General features: G+C 45.8%; 1 protein-coding gene across 4 annotated transcripts in view; it reads left to right on the top strand.

Moving 5' to 3' along the window:
- LRIG1 (leucine rich repeats and immunoglobulin like domains 1) overlaps positions 1 to 13720 on the top strand; it is a 470674-nt gene that overhangs the window by 353862 nt on the left and 103092 nt on the right. Inside the window, exon 1 of one of the 4 annotated variants that reach the window (XM_031686329.2) lies at positions 5643 to 6005. The exons of the other annotated variants lie outside the window; for them this stretch is intronic. Coding sequence (XP_031542189.2) covers positions 5779 to 6005 — 227 coding nt within the window. The 5' untranslated portion in view covers positions 5643 to 5778. Of the gene's footprint in view, positions 1 to 5642; positions 6006 to 13720 lie in introns of those variants that run through there. 4 annotated transcript variants of the gene reach the window in all.

The following is a 13720-nucleotide window of genomic DNA, read 5'->3' as shown; positions in this document are numbered from 1 at the left end:
GACTCCCCCGATGGGCTAAGACTCGGGCTCTGAACCTAGTGAGCTGCCATGTAGAAGGAGTGATGGACACAAAAAGTCATTCCAAAGGAGAGTGCTGAGAGAGTGGCAGCTTCACTATTTTTTGTTTGTTTGGGGTTTGTTTTTTGGGGGGGTGTGGTAACTAGATTTATTTATTTTTAATGGAGATACTGGGGATTGAACCAAGGACCTCATGCATGCTAAGCACACAAGGAGTTCTACCACTGAGCTGTAACCCTCCCTGCTTGGGTTCACTGTTAATTTGCATGGGCTTTGGGTACTTGAACCCCTGGCTAGGATATGGCTTAGGTAAGATTGACTAGAGTCTTAGTATCTTCATTGATAAAATGATCTTTACAGTGCCTACCACATTGAACTCTCATGTGACTTCAGTGAAATTAATCCATAAGGGGAAATAACACCTAGCGCATAGTGAGTGCTCAGTAATTATTAACCTTTACTACTGTACAAGTGCTGCAATGTATGGTTGGAAACAAAGGCCAATATATTTATCTTAAAATTATTTTGCTTGTTAATCATAGAGGAAATTCAAGAAACCTCTTAGCTACTATGGAAAGGAAAGGAAATGATGTCTATTCTCACAAGATCCCTGGGGAGCAAGCATCATGACACGTCTCCTTAGACGTTTATTGACTATAAAGTGTGTGTGTTGATGGTTGAGATGGAACTTTGATTTAAGGCTATATTTATTCTTGACCTGCTAGGACCCTGACACATCATTCAGCCTCTGCTTTCTCATCTGCAAAGTGGGAGCAATAACAACTGTCATATTCAAAGTTTATGAGGCTCAAATGTCATAATGGATCTTTGGTGTCCTCAGAGCTGGCTTGACATCTTGGCCTTGTCATGTATTAGCTTGCGTGGCCTTGAGCATTTTTCTTAACATCTACCTCATTGAAAAAAGTTTATAAAACACTCCTCCATATGACAGACACAGAGTAAGTGCTCTGTAAATGACAGCTGTTGTTATGATGTGACACTGCTTTGAAAATATAAGGTATATGACTTCATGAAGATTACTACTGTAAATTAGGATAAATATGCTGTTCTCTGTAAATGTTGAGGTGTTGCTTCTGAGTGGCTGTCAGTATAGCGTAAACTTTGATTTCCCACTCCTCCTGCCCTCCTACTCCTCTTTCACGTGTGGCTCCAAGTGATAGTTGGAAAGGTGGCAGGTTGAGGGGAGAGGTACAGTCTCTGGTGATGATATAAATGGCCCTACCCTTCATCACTGGAGCCAAGAGGTTGCCTCTTACACTGAGCATCACTCCAGAATCTCAGAATTTTGAAATGCTCCTAGTTTTCCTAAAACTTGTCTTTATCCTTTCAGTGAACCAGTTAAAAGTGCAAATTCACAACGCAAGGACAAGTATGCAGGTTCTGGTTTGTGTTGGAGGGTGGACTCAAGTGGTCTGGTGGCCCCTGGTTGACGCTGCTCTATAGAAGCGGGCAGGGATGCGTCCAGGGACATCGGTGGAGATGCAGCAACTGCAGTTTGGCACTGTTTGGGCACTAACCAATATTCCGGTCGCCAGAGATCGCACAACGAAACACACCTCTCCCTACTTCCACCAAGGGAAAACGCTGGGGTGGGAGAGAGAGAAATGTCAAAATTGTGTCTTCTTACATTCCGCTTCCTCTTTTACCTCCTCCACCCATCCATCTCGTTGACAAGATTATTGCGAGAAAGGAGTTAATGAGTACACAGCTTTATTTTCCTTGGAAGAGAGATACAAAACAGGCTCAAAGCAGGGCTGTCATCGCTCTGCAAGTCTTCAAGGGGTTTATAGGTAATTATTAACCCTTTGTGGCATGCCCGGGGTAGGGGGGAATCCTCTATGCTGAAAGCACCTAAGATTTTCCATCTACAGTACGTATATGGACTCAAATTCTTTTAGAGTTAAAATTCAGTAATACTTTAAAAACAAGCCTCTGTTGTATGTAGCCCTAAACCGCTGAGATACCCCCCGAAGTCCTACGTCACCATGGATCCCTCCTTCACTGTCTTTAGTACTCAAGTCGGAAGTACCATTCTCCTTGTTTTCCATTTGAGAAAACTGAGGCTTAAAGACAGGAAATGACCGGGCAAAGGTTTCAAGGGTAATAAGGCTTGGCTAGAATCCAGGTCTCCTGAATACTGCCCTGGTGCTCTTTTAATGTGCTGAACATAATGTAAAATTCCTTCTAGCAGTAAGAAAGCACATCTGAATCTCAGTGTTCTTTAAAACCACCAATTATCACCATTTAGCACTGCCATAAACCGCCACTATTTGGTCCACTGGAATTTGTATTTTTTAAAAAACCCATGTGATCAACCTGCTTTCTGGTACTTTTATCATTTGCTTCTCCCCTGCTTGGTGATTTCAGGCTATTTAGATCTTGCGTTTCTCTCTTGCAGTGGGTTTGGGATGATTAACTGCTAGAGCTCCTGTGTTTAAGAGAGCCCTGCAGGGACTTTTTTGTGGGGGATTTGATTCCATGCTGGCCCTGAAGTTTGGTCTCTAGTAGATTAAAATGAATGGGAAAATCTAAAAATCCGTGAGTGACCTCTTCAAGCAATAAGTAACTCTTTAAGATTGGGTAAATGGCAGTGGAGGAAAATGAGAACCCACAGTGCCCAAATCAACTGTCACTGGGTGCTGAAAGGACCAGTAGGTGCTCTTTGATAAGTGGGGACAGAGACTCCCTTAGAAACTTGTCCTTGCTGTTACTCAGGTCTTTGTGAGTTTAGCTTGTGGCCCCAGATGAATTCTCCCCTGAGCTCTCCAAGCCCACGCTCTCCTTTCAGTCACAAGCAGGTTGCTAGCATATGGGCAAACTTCCATACATGGTACGGGGAGCAGACATGACTTCATGCTCTGCTGTAGACGAGGGTAACTGCCAAGGCTCAGGCGCCCAGTCCCCGCAAGTGTTCCTCGGTCTTGGACTCCTTCTCTCTGGCTGCGTGGTAGCCAGACCACAGGGGCTGCTTTACATTTGCAGGCACATCCTTACCTTGCCGATTTGCAACTCTTGTCCTCCCGTCCTCCAAGAAAACATCTCACAGGTATACCCACAAACATTTGGAAAACACCTGACAATAAGTCTGCATTTTACCATACTGATAATGAAACAAACGCGAAAGATCATTTTAGGTCAGCACATTACGGGGTTCTACGAGTTCAGTTTATTTCTGCTGCACATGCTGTTTCATTTCAGGTGGAGGTGAGGCGAGGCAGATCTGACAGTTCGTTTAAGGAAATGCTCCTGGGTATTTTGCATTAAGTAACTGTCTTGTGTTCTTTGGTCTTGAAAATTTTAAGAACTCTGGATGTAGAGGACTATATCAATTTGGGGTCCTTTAAATTCCATCCCTCCACTTATTATTATTACTTTACCAAAAGGCATGACAACAAAAAGATGTATTTCCTCTTCTCCTGGTGGACAATGTATGTTTAATGTGGATTACAAATGAAACATAAAAAGCTGGTTGAAACCCTAGCTGGAATGGGTCAGGTACAGCCTGATAATATTTCTTGGGAATCTTATTTGGATTGATTTACAAACATATTTGAGCATTGCATTGGGCATCCCTGCTGAGATCATGCAGAGAGAGAGAGAGAAAGGAAGAAAGAATGGAAGGGAGGAAGGGGAAAAACGAGGCACCAGTATCTCATAGCATAACAAATCTGAGAGAGGAGGAGGAGGATAAAGAGGGGAAGGAGGGAATAAAAAGAAAGGAACCCAGCAACCACTTGACTACCAAGCCCAAACCCAGTTTTGGTTAAAGAGATGACTTAGGGCTGAGGAAAAGTTTAACATGTCAATTAAAACAACCCCTTACAATGTGTCAACAATGGAACAAGACTCTTAAAAATTTGTTTTTCTTTCTGGGAACATCTCCCCTTCATTTCTGTAACACAGAAGTAAGATTTCATTTGTTGGAGCAAATGTTTTTCAACAGACATGGCTTGCTTAATTTTCCTGACAGTGTGTGCAGTGGCATTAGAAACTTGGATACTCTTGGAAAGGGACATGAGACACAAGCAAACCAAAACACCGAGAGGGGTAGCTTTATTGCACTGTACTAACCTTTTAACTTTTTCACACTATGTGTGTACATGTGTGTACCCGTCTGAGTGGCGTGCCTGCCTTATGGTTTCAGTGCACTGTTGTAATACATGGCTACTATGTTCAGACCTGTAGGAGCCAAACTTAGTAGCCTTGTAACAATTATTATTTCTTTTCTTTCTGTCTCTTAAGAGTACTCTATCCATTGCTTCTCTAAAACTGTCTTTAAATGGCTCTGATTTAAACACACAAAGCAACCCATTTATCGAAGGCTGGAATGTTTCCAGAATTATCTTTCAGTTCATTAGAGCGGAGGTGGGAGTGGGAGTGTGTGCGCCTTTGGGACCTGGTTCTGCGGTACACCTTCATTTTGGTAATCAAGGACATATTGCTGGATTTGAGAGGTCCAGAACAAGTCAGGAGTTGAAAGGAGCTCCAGGTTGTGAGAGAGGAAGGCGGCCACCCCTAAAATAACTTAAAATAACTTAAGATGATCGGCAGGACATTTGTAAAGTTTTAAACCTGCGTTTTTGCTTCGAGAGGGCATCTGGAAAATGGGCGCAGACTTGCTCTAAATCACCGGACCTGTTTGCCGTCTGGGGAGGAAGAAAGAAACCTTGAGGCCAGACCGCTCCAAAGCGGTGTGGGGGGGGGCGTTACCCTATTAACCAACTTTTTCTTCTCCCCTAGACCCAGAGGGCATACCTTTAGTCCTCTCCCCAGCGCGCTTCCCCCTTCACCATCAGTCGGCACGTCCCCTTTAAGAGCCGGAGGACATCTCTCCCTTTCTCCTCCCAGTCCCCCGCCCTTCACACCTTGGGTGGGAAAAGGGAGTAGGGTGGGGTGGCCAGAGAGGCGGGCGGGGCGGGATCTTGGAGAACGCTCCAATGGGCGTCCGAGCTGGCCGCCGTGGACCCCGGCAGCCAATGAGCAGCCGGCGGGGGGGCGTGGTGGGGCGCTGTTGCAAAGCATCCAACGTGGGCCGGCAGGAGGCCGCGGGGTGCGGAGCCCAGGGGGTGTGTGAGGGCGAGCGGCTGGGGGCGGGGCCTGGAGGACTGGCCCAGGCTGGGCGGCGGGGAGGCGAGCGGCGAGCCGCTGATTGTTCGGCCGCGAGGACTGTGAGATTCTCGCTGCACGGAGGAGCCGTGCGGAGCCCGGAACTGCGCGCGCGCACGCTCTGCCTTCTGCTGTGGGACAGCGAAGCGCACCGTGCCCTTGGAGCAGCGTGGGGGTGGCCGCGCCATCCAGCCCGAGGTCTGCAGCTGGGCGCTCGTAGCCGCGAGGAAGATGCCCACGGGCGCGGAGCTCCGGTTGTGAGCCTGAGCGTCTTTTCCCGCAGTGGCGGCGGCACTTGGCGTGCGCGGGGATTCCGGAGCCCGGCCAGAAGCGCAGCGGGAGGAAGAGGCGCACCAGCCGAACACCCGTTGCCCGTGGGGTTCGCAGCGAACACGGGGGGGTCGGCCTGGATGGGCGCGGGGTTTGCGGTCCCCTCTGGGCGCTGCGGAGCGGCCCGGACGCCGGGGGCCTGCTGAGCGCCGGAGTCGCAGCTGCGGAGTGAACTTGTGCGGGCAGCCATGCCCCGGCGCGGAGCCTAGTGCCAAGCGGAGCCCCCGCGGGCCAGCCCGCGCCTGCAGTCGTCCCGGACCTCGCAGCCCCGGCCCCTGGAGTTCACAGCGCGCTCCAGACAAGATGGCGCGGCCGGTCCGGGGAGCGCTCGGGGCCCCGCGCCGCTCGCCTGGTCTTCTCCTCCTCTGGCTGCTGCTGCTGCTTGTGCTCTGGCTGGAGCCCGCATCGGCCGGGGCCGGCCCTCGGGCGCCCTGCGCTGCCGCCTGCACTTGCGCTGGGGACTCGCTGGACTGCGGCGGGCGCGGGCTGGCGGCGCTGCCTGGGGACCTGCCCGCCTGGACGCGGAGCCTGTAAGTGCTGCCCTTTGAGCCCTCCCTGCACTCTGGGGCGCTGTCACTTGGGGACTGGGCGGTGGGGGTGCTTCCCCGGGAGAGGGGTGCGGATTGAGTTGCGTGTGTGCAAAATTGAATGCGCTGGAAAACTGTTAGTGTGGAATCAATCCCGCAGTGGTGAGACCGTCCATGGGGGTCCGGAGGAGAGAGGGCGTGCGGGAGAAGTCTTGGTGAGAAAAGTGTGCGTCTCCTGAGGGTCCAGAGGTGAGCGAACGTGAATCATGGGGTCTGGAAGTGAATGAGTGGATCTCGAGGTTCTGGAAGAGAAAAAAAGTGTGTGTCGTGGGGGTCTGGAGGTGAGTGAGTGTGGGTCATGAGGGCGATCTGGGAGTTAGTGAGGTGTCTGGAGGTAAGAGAATGTGAGTGAGAGTCTGGAGGTGAGGGTATATGTGTGTGGGTGGAGAGTGGAAACCATCTGGAAAGGAGAGTGGGAACCATCTGGAAAGGAGAGTGTGAGGAAGTCTGGGGGTCCGCAGGTGTTTCTTTCTTTTTTTTTTTCTCTCCTATAACCCAGCTGTCTTGTGTCTGAGCTGCTGGGCCTTCCAGAGGGTAATGAATGAAGGTGACTTTTGGCTCCAGTCTTCCATTTACATTATTTATTAGTGAGAGTGTGTAGCCACGTCTTCATTCCCCAGGACCTTGGTGGCCTGATGTGGCTCTGGGGCCGGGGAGAGGTGGGGAGCCTTCCCTGGAGGACCCGCAGTTAGGGGGCTTTGAGTGTTCCTGGAGATCTGTGACTGTTGGACGTTTGTCCTTTTCCGCCTGGTTGGCATTTTAGGGAACTGTGTTCCAGACCCTTCCTGTGTGTTCCCTAAGGGACCCGTTAGTCTCGGTGATCCGGTGGAGTGGGGCCCACTCTCTAGCATTTCTCCTCTGTAAATGGTGCAAATTAGTTTTGGAGTAGTGCTACTACAGGAGAGGGTGCCAGGGACTGGGTTGGTTTAAGCAGAGTTTGTTTCACTGGAAAGAGGCTCTTTGCTCTCATTACTTTGGCCTATCTGGACTTAGTGGGGCACTTCTTGGCAGGAAAAAAAATACATTAAGGTTCTGTAAACATGGTAGAATATAATAGTCTTTAAAATTTTCTAACAAATCTGGTCCATGAGTCAAATTATTATCCAGTTATCGGTAATTAGCATCTCTGCAGAACTCTTGGTACCTTCCAGAAGAGGCCTAGCTTGAATAGTCTGCTTTTTGGTTGAATAATTGAACATCTTTCTTACACTATATTAGAGGCACAGTAGTAACTAACCTCCGGCATGACATTCACTGTTCAAAAAGGAAAAAAAAAAAAAAACTGGTGACACAAGTTTTAACCAACACCTGTGGCTTGATCTGAGAACATGTGGTCTGGGAATCTGGCTGCTGTGAGGCGAAACAAGGGAAATTCATTCCTTTTAAATGTGAAGATCCTGCAGCTTTGACATTGGGGCACGGGTCTTTAACTTGGGCTCTGCTATACATCGCTTTGTGGTCAGGTGCTACAGAGTTCTGAAACTGGACCCTTCCCTTATGGGTAGGATTGCTCTTCAGTATCCTGCTACTTCTGTGGAATTCCCTGACTGAGGGAAAACCATTGGTCACAGTGTGGGTTTTAACACAGGCAGTGGCTGTGTTGAGTAGTGGCAAATAGAGTCCAGCATTGCTAGTATTTTCAGGTAGCATTTTATTTAGTTGGTGTATTGTGGTTTTTCTTTACATACTCTTAAAATAGCTTTATTTAAAAAATAAAATGTGCTGAGCATCAGAGTAACTTCTTGAGTGTTCACCTGTTGGAAGAGTGACCCCCAGTGCCATGTGACAGTGGCATTGTGGGCAGGGCACTTAGTTCAGAAGTTGTGGCTCTCTGGAGAGGACAGGGTGTCCTCTTGTTTGCATTTTCCTACAGTGACAAGATCCACTTTGCCTTGCTCTTTAATTTTTGGAGCAAAACTTCTAGTTGTTATGGGGGCTTTCTGTCGCCTAAGGAGTGACATTTCACATGTCATAAATACCTTTAAAATTGCAGTGTTTTCTCTTTTCCTTACACTTTTTATTATGATCAGTAAATACCAAACTGGCTATTTTGAGCTTCAGTAGTCTTGGTTATACTGATTACAGTGTTAACTGATTAGCTTTTGAGATGTGAATAGTATGGCTTCTGGTTGGTAGGTGTCAGTACAAAATGGTATCCTTTGAAAGATAATTGGGAAGTTATTTTTTTTTCCTGATTAAAGAAAAATCAAGGAAATGTGGGATTTTTTTCCACCTACACTTAAGATTTCTCCATTTAAGTCTTTAGTCTTCTTTTGAATTTTCCATCAGGGTATTTATATGTTTTATATTCTTGGCTATGACTCAGTGAGACTTCAGGGGAGAAAATCTCTGTATGTAATAATAATAAAATGTCTTAGAGTTTCACCAAGTTTACACCCTCTGAGTCTATTGTGTCTAGAAAATGCTTTGAGCTAGTTTATAACCCCATGAACTAGATTTACGGCAGCTACTTCAAACAATTTCAGGCTGTGGGTTTGAGATAGAAGGGGACCTGTGGCTTTATGGAACTTTTTCTTTTTTTTTTTTGCTTTTGTAAACAGTGTATCTAATTTTGGAGTTGCTCCTAGGCCCAGCATAAGGAAAGTAAAATTTCTTAATAGCGAATGTAAATGCAGTTGGAATAGAAGAACGGGAATGGCGCTGGTACAAAGGAAAATATTTTCATTCCTGGGGCCTGAGGATAACTTATTCAGCACAATAACTTATAGTCGTAATCTTGGGGCCATCACCAAGTCTGCCATCCTATTACATAGGTGCGATTGGCATAGTCAAACCAGCACATTAATAAATAGCTCCCAGCACTGCCATACCCTGTTTCAACTTCCCAGAACCTTAGAAGAAGTTGAACTTCTTAGAACTCGGATGTTGGCTTTCTTTGAAATTGTTTGTGAGAGCATGGCTTCAGAAGCTGTTGAAGAAGCGTTCAGTGCAACTTACTAAGGCATAAAGCTGAGCACAGCGTTGCTTGCTTAAATGGTCGGGCAGCTACATGATGCCCTAATGGAATTGTGATGGGAAGGCAGGCCCAGGTGGCAGAACAAATGATTCTCGTTGTCAGTGTAGAGGGAAGGTGATGTGGCCTTCAAAAGCAAGGACGTTCCCTAAAGGTTACTGAGTGTGGTTATTCTGAGTCACATTAAGACGAATGGATTGATTTGGGTCTCTTTGTATTACTTCTCATTACGGGTTTATGGTACCAAACCCAGGTGACTTAAATCGAACCTGGTTGGTTAAGGCGCCTCAGGGGAGCTGATGATCATGTTAGAAAATAAACACGAGGCCCGTGGTTGCCATTGTAGTTGAAAAGCAAGGAGGGCCTTTGTCTTTCAAATTTTCCAGCTGTGCTGAAAGGCCCAGGTGTGCAGGGTATTGTGAACTAAGGGTTTGGAAAATACTTCCCGTCCTGTTTATGCAAATTAGAATTAAAGCGCAGATGACCAAATTGTACCAGAACCTAAGCTGAGATTTGTGTGTGTGTGTTCTAAGAAGTAGATTATTGTTTGCATTGCCTTGAGGTCTCCCCTCTGGCACATTTTCCCCTTTGTGTCTCTACACCACTTAAGAAGAACTCAGCCAACCATGAACATCTTCCCATTTCTGGGGATGGGCGAAGGATTGTTCTGAATAGGATGTCTTTCAAACACAGGGTCATGGCAGAGAGAAAATCTGAAAAGTGCAAGTGCTTTTAAAGTTTTCAGGAGCTTGATCCTGAGCTCAGAGTCCCTTTCTTTGCAACAAGGGTCAGAATCCTGGCTTCACTTCACCTGCGTAATGGAGTGCTTAGGTGACACTAACTTTGAGTAAGGGGACTTCTCTGGGAAATAACTTTGGTTGGCTTTTTAAGGCACACAATTTAAGTCCCTCTGATGTGAAATTATGGCCATAATATCTCATTTTTGAGGACTGTGAAATTAGGAAGTGCCTGGAGACCCCCAGGGCCCAATACAAATGAACTATGTTAGCAGTGCCTCTTGCCCTCAGGGTAGGTCAGATAAGCTCTTGCCTCTTTTTTTTTTTTTTAAGGGACTTTTTTTTTTTTTTAAGTGTGCTCATCTCTCCATAATCATGTTGGGTCGTGGGACTTCCCAAACTATGGACTTTTGAATGTATTGTAGGTACAATTCTTTACCTCCAAAAAATGATGATTCAGTGCAGAATAATGAGAGCTGGTTCCCAGTGGATGTCCAGGATGCTCAGGCCCTCCCCCTCTGCTCCGAGGGCTGCAAGTTTCTCTCCCCGCCGCCGTGTGAATGCCTTGGCCTGAGTTCCCCACGCAGCCTTCCCTGACAGAGCACTTTGGGTTGGCCTCTGCCTGACCTTCTCTCCCTCAGACACCGTGCTCACAATGAAACAGCCTCTCCCCCATTCTGCAGAAGTGTCTCCCTGGTGCAAAGCCTTTTCAGCATCCTCTCCTTTGGGGTAGACAGGAATGCAAGAGTCACTGGAATTTTTTGTGACTTAAGAATGCACCTGGCCCCGTTCTGTGCACCTGCTCCAGCTCTGAAGGTCTGTTACCCAGGGAAGGAAGGTTTAAAAGTGACACCCACCAGCGAGGGAAGTCTGGAAAAGGGATTCAATGAATTGAAAGTCACTATAACCAATAAAGGATGTTGGTTGTACCAGGACCATTTATTTGAAACTCAAAGGGATTTCTCTGACTTACCCCATAAGTTGAAATACTTTGAGTTTCATGAGCAAGCCTAATTTTCAACTACTTTTGAATGAGCTTGGTGACATCTACTCCCTGGGGACCTTCCCCCTCCTCAGCGACTGCAATTTGAAACCCTGGGGGTCTTTTAGAGCAGGACTGGGGCTGTGTTAATATTCAGAGCTGTTTACAATGGATGCAGTTTCAAAGGCTGAAGGCATTGTCTTGAGACAGAAGGGAGAAGGGGTGGAAAGAAAATTCCCAGGCAGAGGAGGGGAAATATCTAAAAATTCCCAATGTTCCCTGGCTAGTGGGAAATTTAGGAACTGTTCATGGCGTGTTTTGTTTTGTTTTGCTTTGTTTTCTTTTTAATGACTTAAGCATGACATTGAGCCTGTGGGTCCGTTCCACGTTCCTCGTGGCTTTCGTTCATGATGTGTATCAGTGATGGGAGTGTCTTCTGCTTTTGTTTCAAGTCAAAGTGTAGGAATCAGTCAGAAATTCAGATCTGTTCTTACCTCCCCATGAAAAGAAGTAGGACTTTGAAGACCAGAGCTTTAAAATTTTCACAATAGTTTACCCTCTTGGAACCTGCTCTTATTATTGTTTTTTTTAGTAACCGCAGGGTTTATAATAGCAATCCAGACTGACTTATTAATTGGCCAATTATATGACTAAGGTGGAGCAATTTTCTACTGAAGAACTTGATCCATGACCATTGTTGCCATGAAGCAAAATGGTTAAATGAGGATTGTATTAAAAATGAAAATTGTGCTTTGTATGTGGTCTAATTGAAAGTTGCCAGTTTGTAGCCTTTTTTTTTTTTTGGAGGAAGCATGCTTATGAATTTTTCTTATCAAAAGGCTTTGTGCTTTATACATTTCTGTACTATTATGCTTTACATAATTTAATATTTCACATGTGGTTTCAATCTAAGTACTTTATGCGTACCTTCTGAAACACAAGTTATAAACCCAATCTGCTTATAGAAATCACTCTGTTTTTTTAGAAAGCTGTTTCCCCATTTCTCTGGGTTTCACACTTTTCATGTCTTGCCTTCAGCTCTTTTTGTCCCCAAGGTGGGCATTCGTTACCCAATTATACCCCAAGTCTTGGGTTGGGTTATTAATGGGGAAAAGAGTGGGAGCGGGTGAAGCTTCCTTCTTCACTCTTATTTTCTTAATTATCCAGATGCCTCATCCCATATGATGACACCCAGTGCTCACCACTCACTAGGGGATAGTCATGAAGAGAGTGGGAATTATTTCTAGGGTCCATTCCTGGCTTCACCACCGTACTACAGCTGTATGTGTGATTTGTGGCAAACCTCTTTCCTTTATTTTCTAAAAAAAAAAAAAAAAAAAAAAGGATCATAATAGTCTATCTTTAGCTGCTGGGGAGACACATGTGTTCATCCCAATCCAACGTGGATTAGTCAACTTGCTAATGATTCTAAGTGCAAGTCACAGATAAAGGGCCGGTAGCTCACGTTTTGCATCTTCTCATGGCTAGTCTCTCCAAGTCGGAGATCCTGGTGACAGAGGCTTCCTGGGAAAAGTTGACTTTTCTGATATGAAGGACTCTTTTGGAGTAAGCAAGTGGCAGGGCTCACAACCCAAGTAGCCTTCTGCCATAAAGTTTTTGGTGATCTGCATAGAGTAAAACAAGTGAAACTTTATGTATCCTTGGGAATCTCAGGCAAACTCCGGAGGGGCAGGCTATGAACAGTTGCAAAAAATTATACAATTAGCAAAAATTTTTGAGGTGGTTTATAAATATATTCCAGTTGTGCAAATATTTCTGTCTATTAAGCATTGCCTGGGAGGCGGGGTGTGGGAAGGAGGCAGAGAAGTGAGAGGGCCTTAAACTAATAATTTTATCCCATTATTTCCCAGGGTTTCATTGAAACTGAGCCCCAGGAGATGCTCAGTCAATTGCTTGGAAACATGCAGGTGTGCTCTTCCAAACAAGGGTTAGGTTACAGACTTTGGGGCCAGCTGAATCCTGCTCTGTAGCCACTTCTCTTTGGAAATGTTTGAAGGGAGGAGAAGGTGTGAGGGGAGATGTTGTTGGGTTGAATGCAGAGGGCTGGAGAGCGCTGACATTTTTCGTTTGTTTTGGTTTGTTTGCCATCCTACAGTAACTTGGTAGGGGACACGGGCAGTGAGCATAGGGTCATCTGAGGAATCTGGCAAGGATGCCACCTGAAAAGCTGTTTGCTTTTGCTCCTGCACCTGTACCTGCATCCCTTCCCCAGTGAATGGCCGTGATTCACAGACTTACCCACATGAACAGCTACGATTGTTTGCATCTTTATTACTATTTAATCTAGCATAACCGGTAAAGCCCATTGTGCGAACAACCAATCCGTTCATCTCTGCAAGTCCTAATACATCTCGGTTTCCTTATAAACCAGGATGCAAGTTCCAATCACTGCTTGTTCAGTTTGTTTTGGCCAAAGGTGGCATTCAGAGTTTAAAGAAAGCATGGTCTGTCTCTTTTTAAGCACTTTGCATTGATTATTCTTTAAACTTTTATGGTGCCTGGGTCTCTAATCTTTAATGATCTTCAGGTTTTTTTTTTTTTTCTCAAGGTCTCTTATTAGGAGGAAAAGGAATGGAATGAGTGAGGATCTATCCTGCAACAGAATTATCTAAAGGTTGTGAAACAGGGTTGTGATTATGGAGGATTTTTTTTTTTTAGCTGATTAAAAACAAATCACACAGCTTCATCTTCTAAGACTCTTTTATGTGGCATTTAGCAAGTGTCCCCCCTTCACCTCCACTTCCTGTCCTTTCCTCCTTCCACCAGTTGATAATTTGCCGTTCAAATAATTTGCTGCTTGTCTTTGTCAAAGCATACGTTGTACTGATAAATTCTTTCTCACTGAATTACCTACTTGATGTAGCCTGTTAAATACGGTGAGAAGGACTGAGCACTTTTGCACCGGAGGATAGATAATCTTGCTTTAGTTCCATATTTTGTAGTT

Source organism: Vicugna pacos, chromosome 17 (assembly GCF_048564905.1).
Source record: "Vicugna pacos chromosome 17, VicPac4, whole genome shotgun sequence".
NCBI classification, from domain to species: Eukaryota; Metazoa; Chordata; class Mammalia; order Artiodactyla; family Camelidae; genus Vicugna; species Vicugna pacos.
The sequence above is the reverse complement of the archived record's forward strand: the minus strand, read 5'-3'. Positions and strand labels throughout refer to the sequence as shown.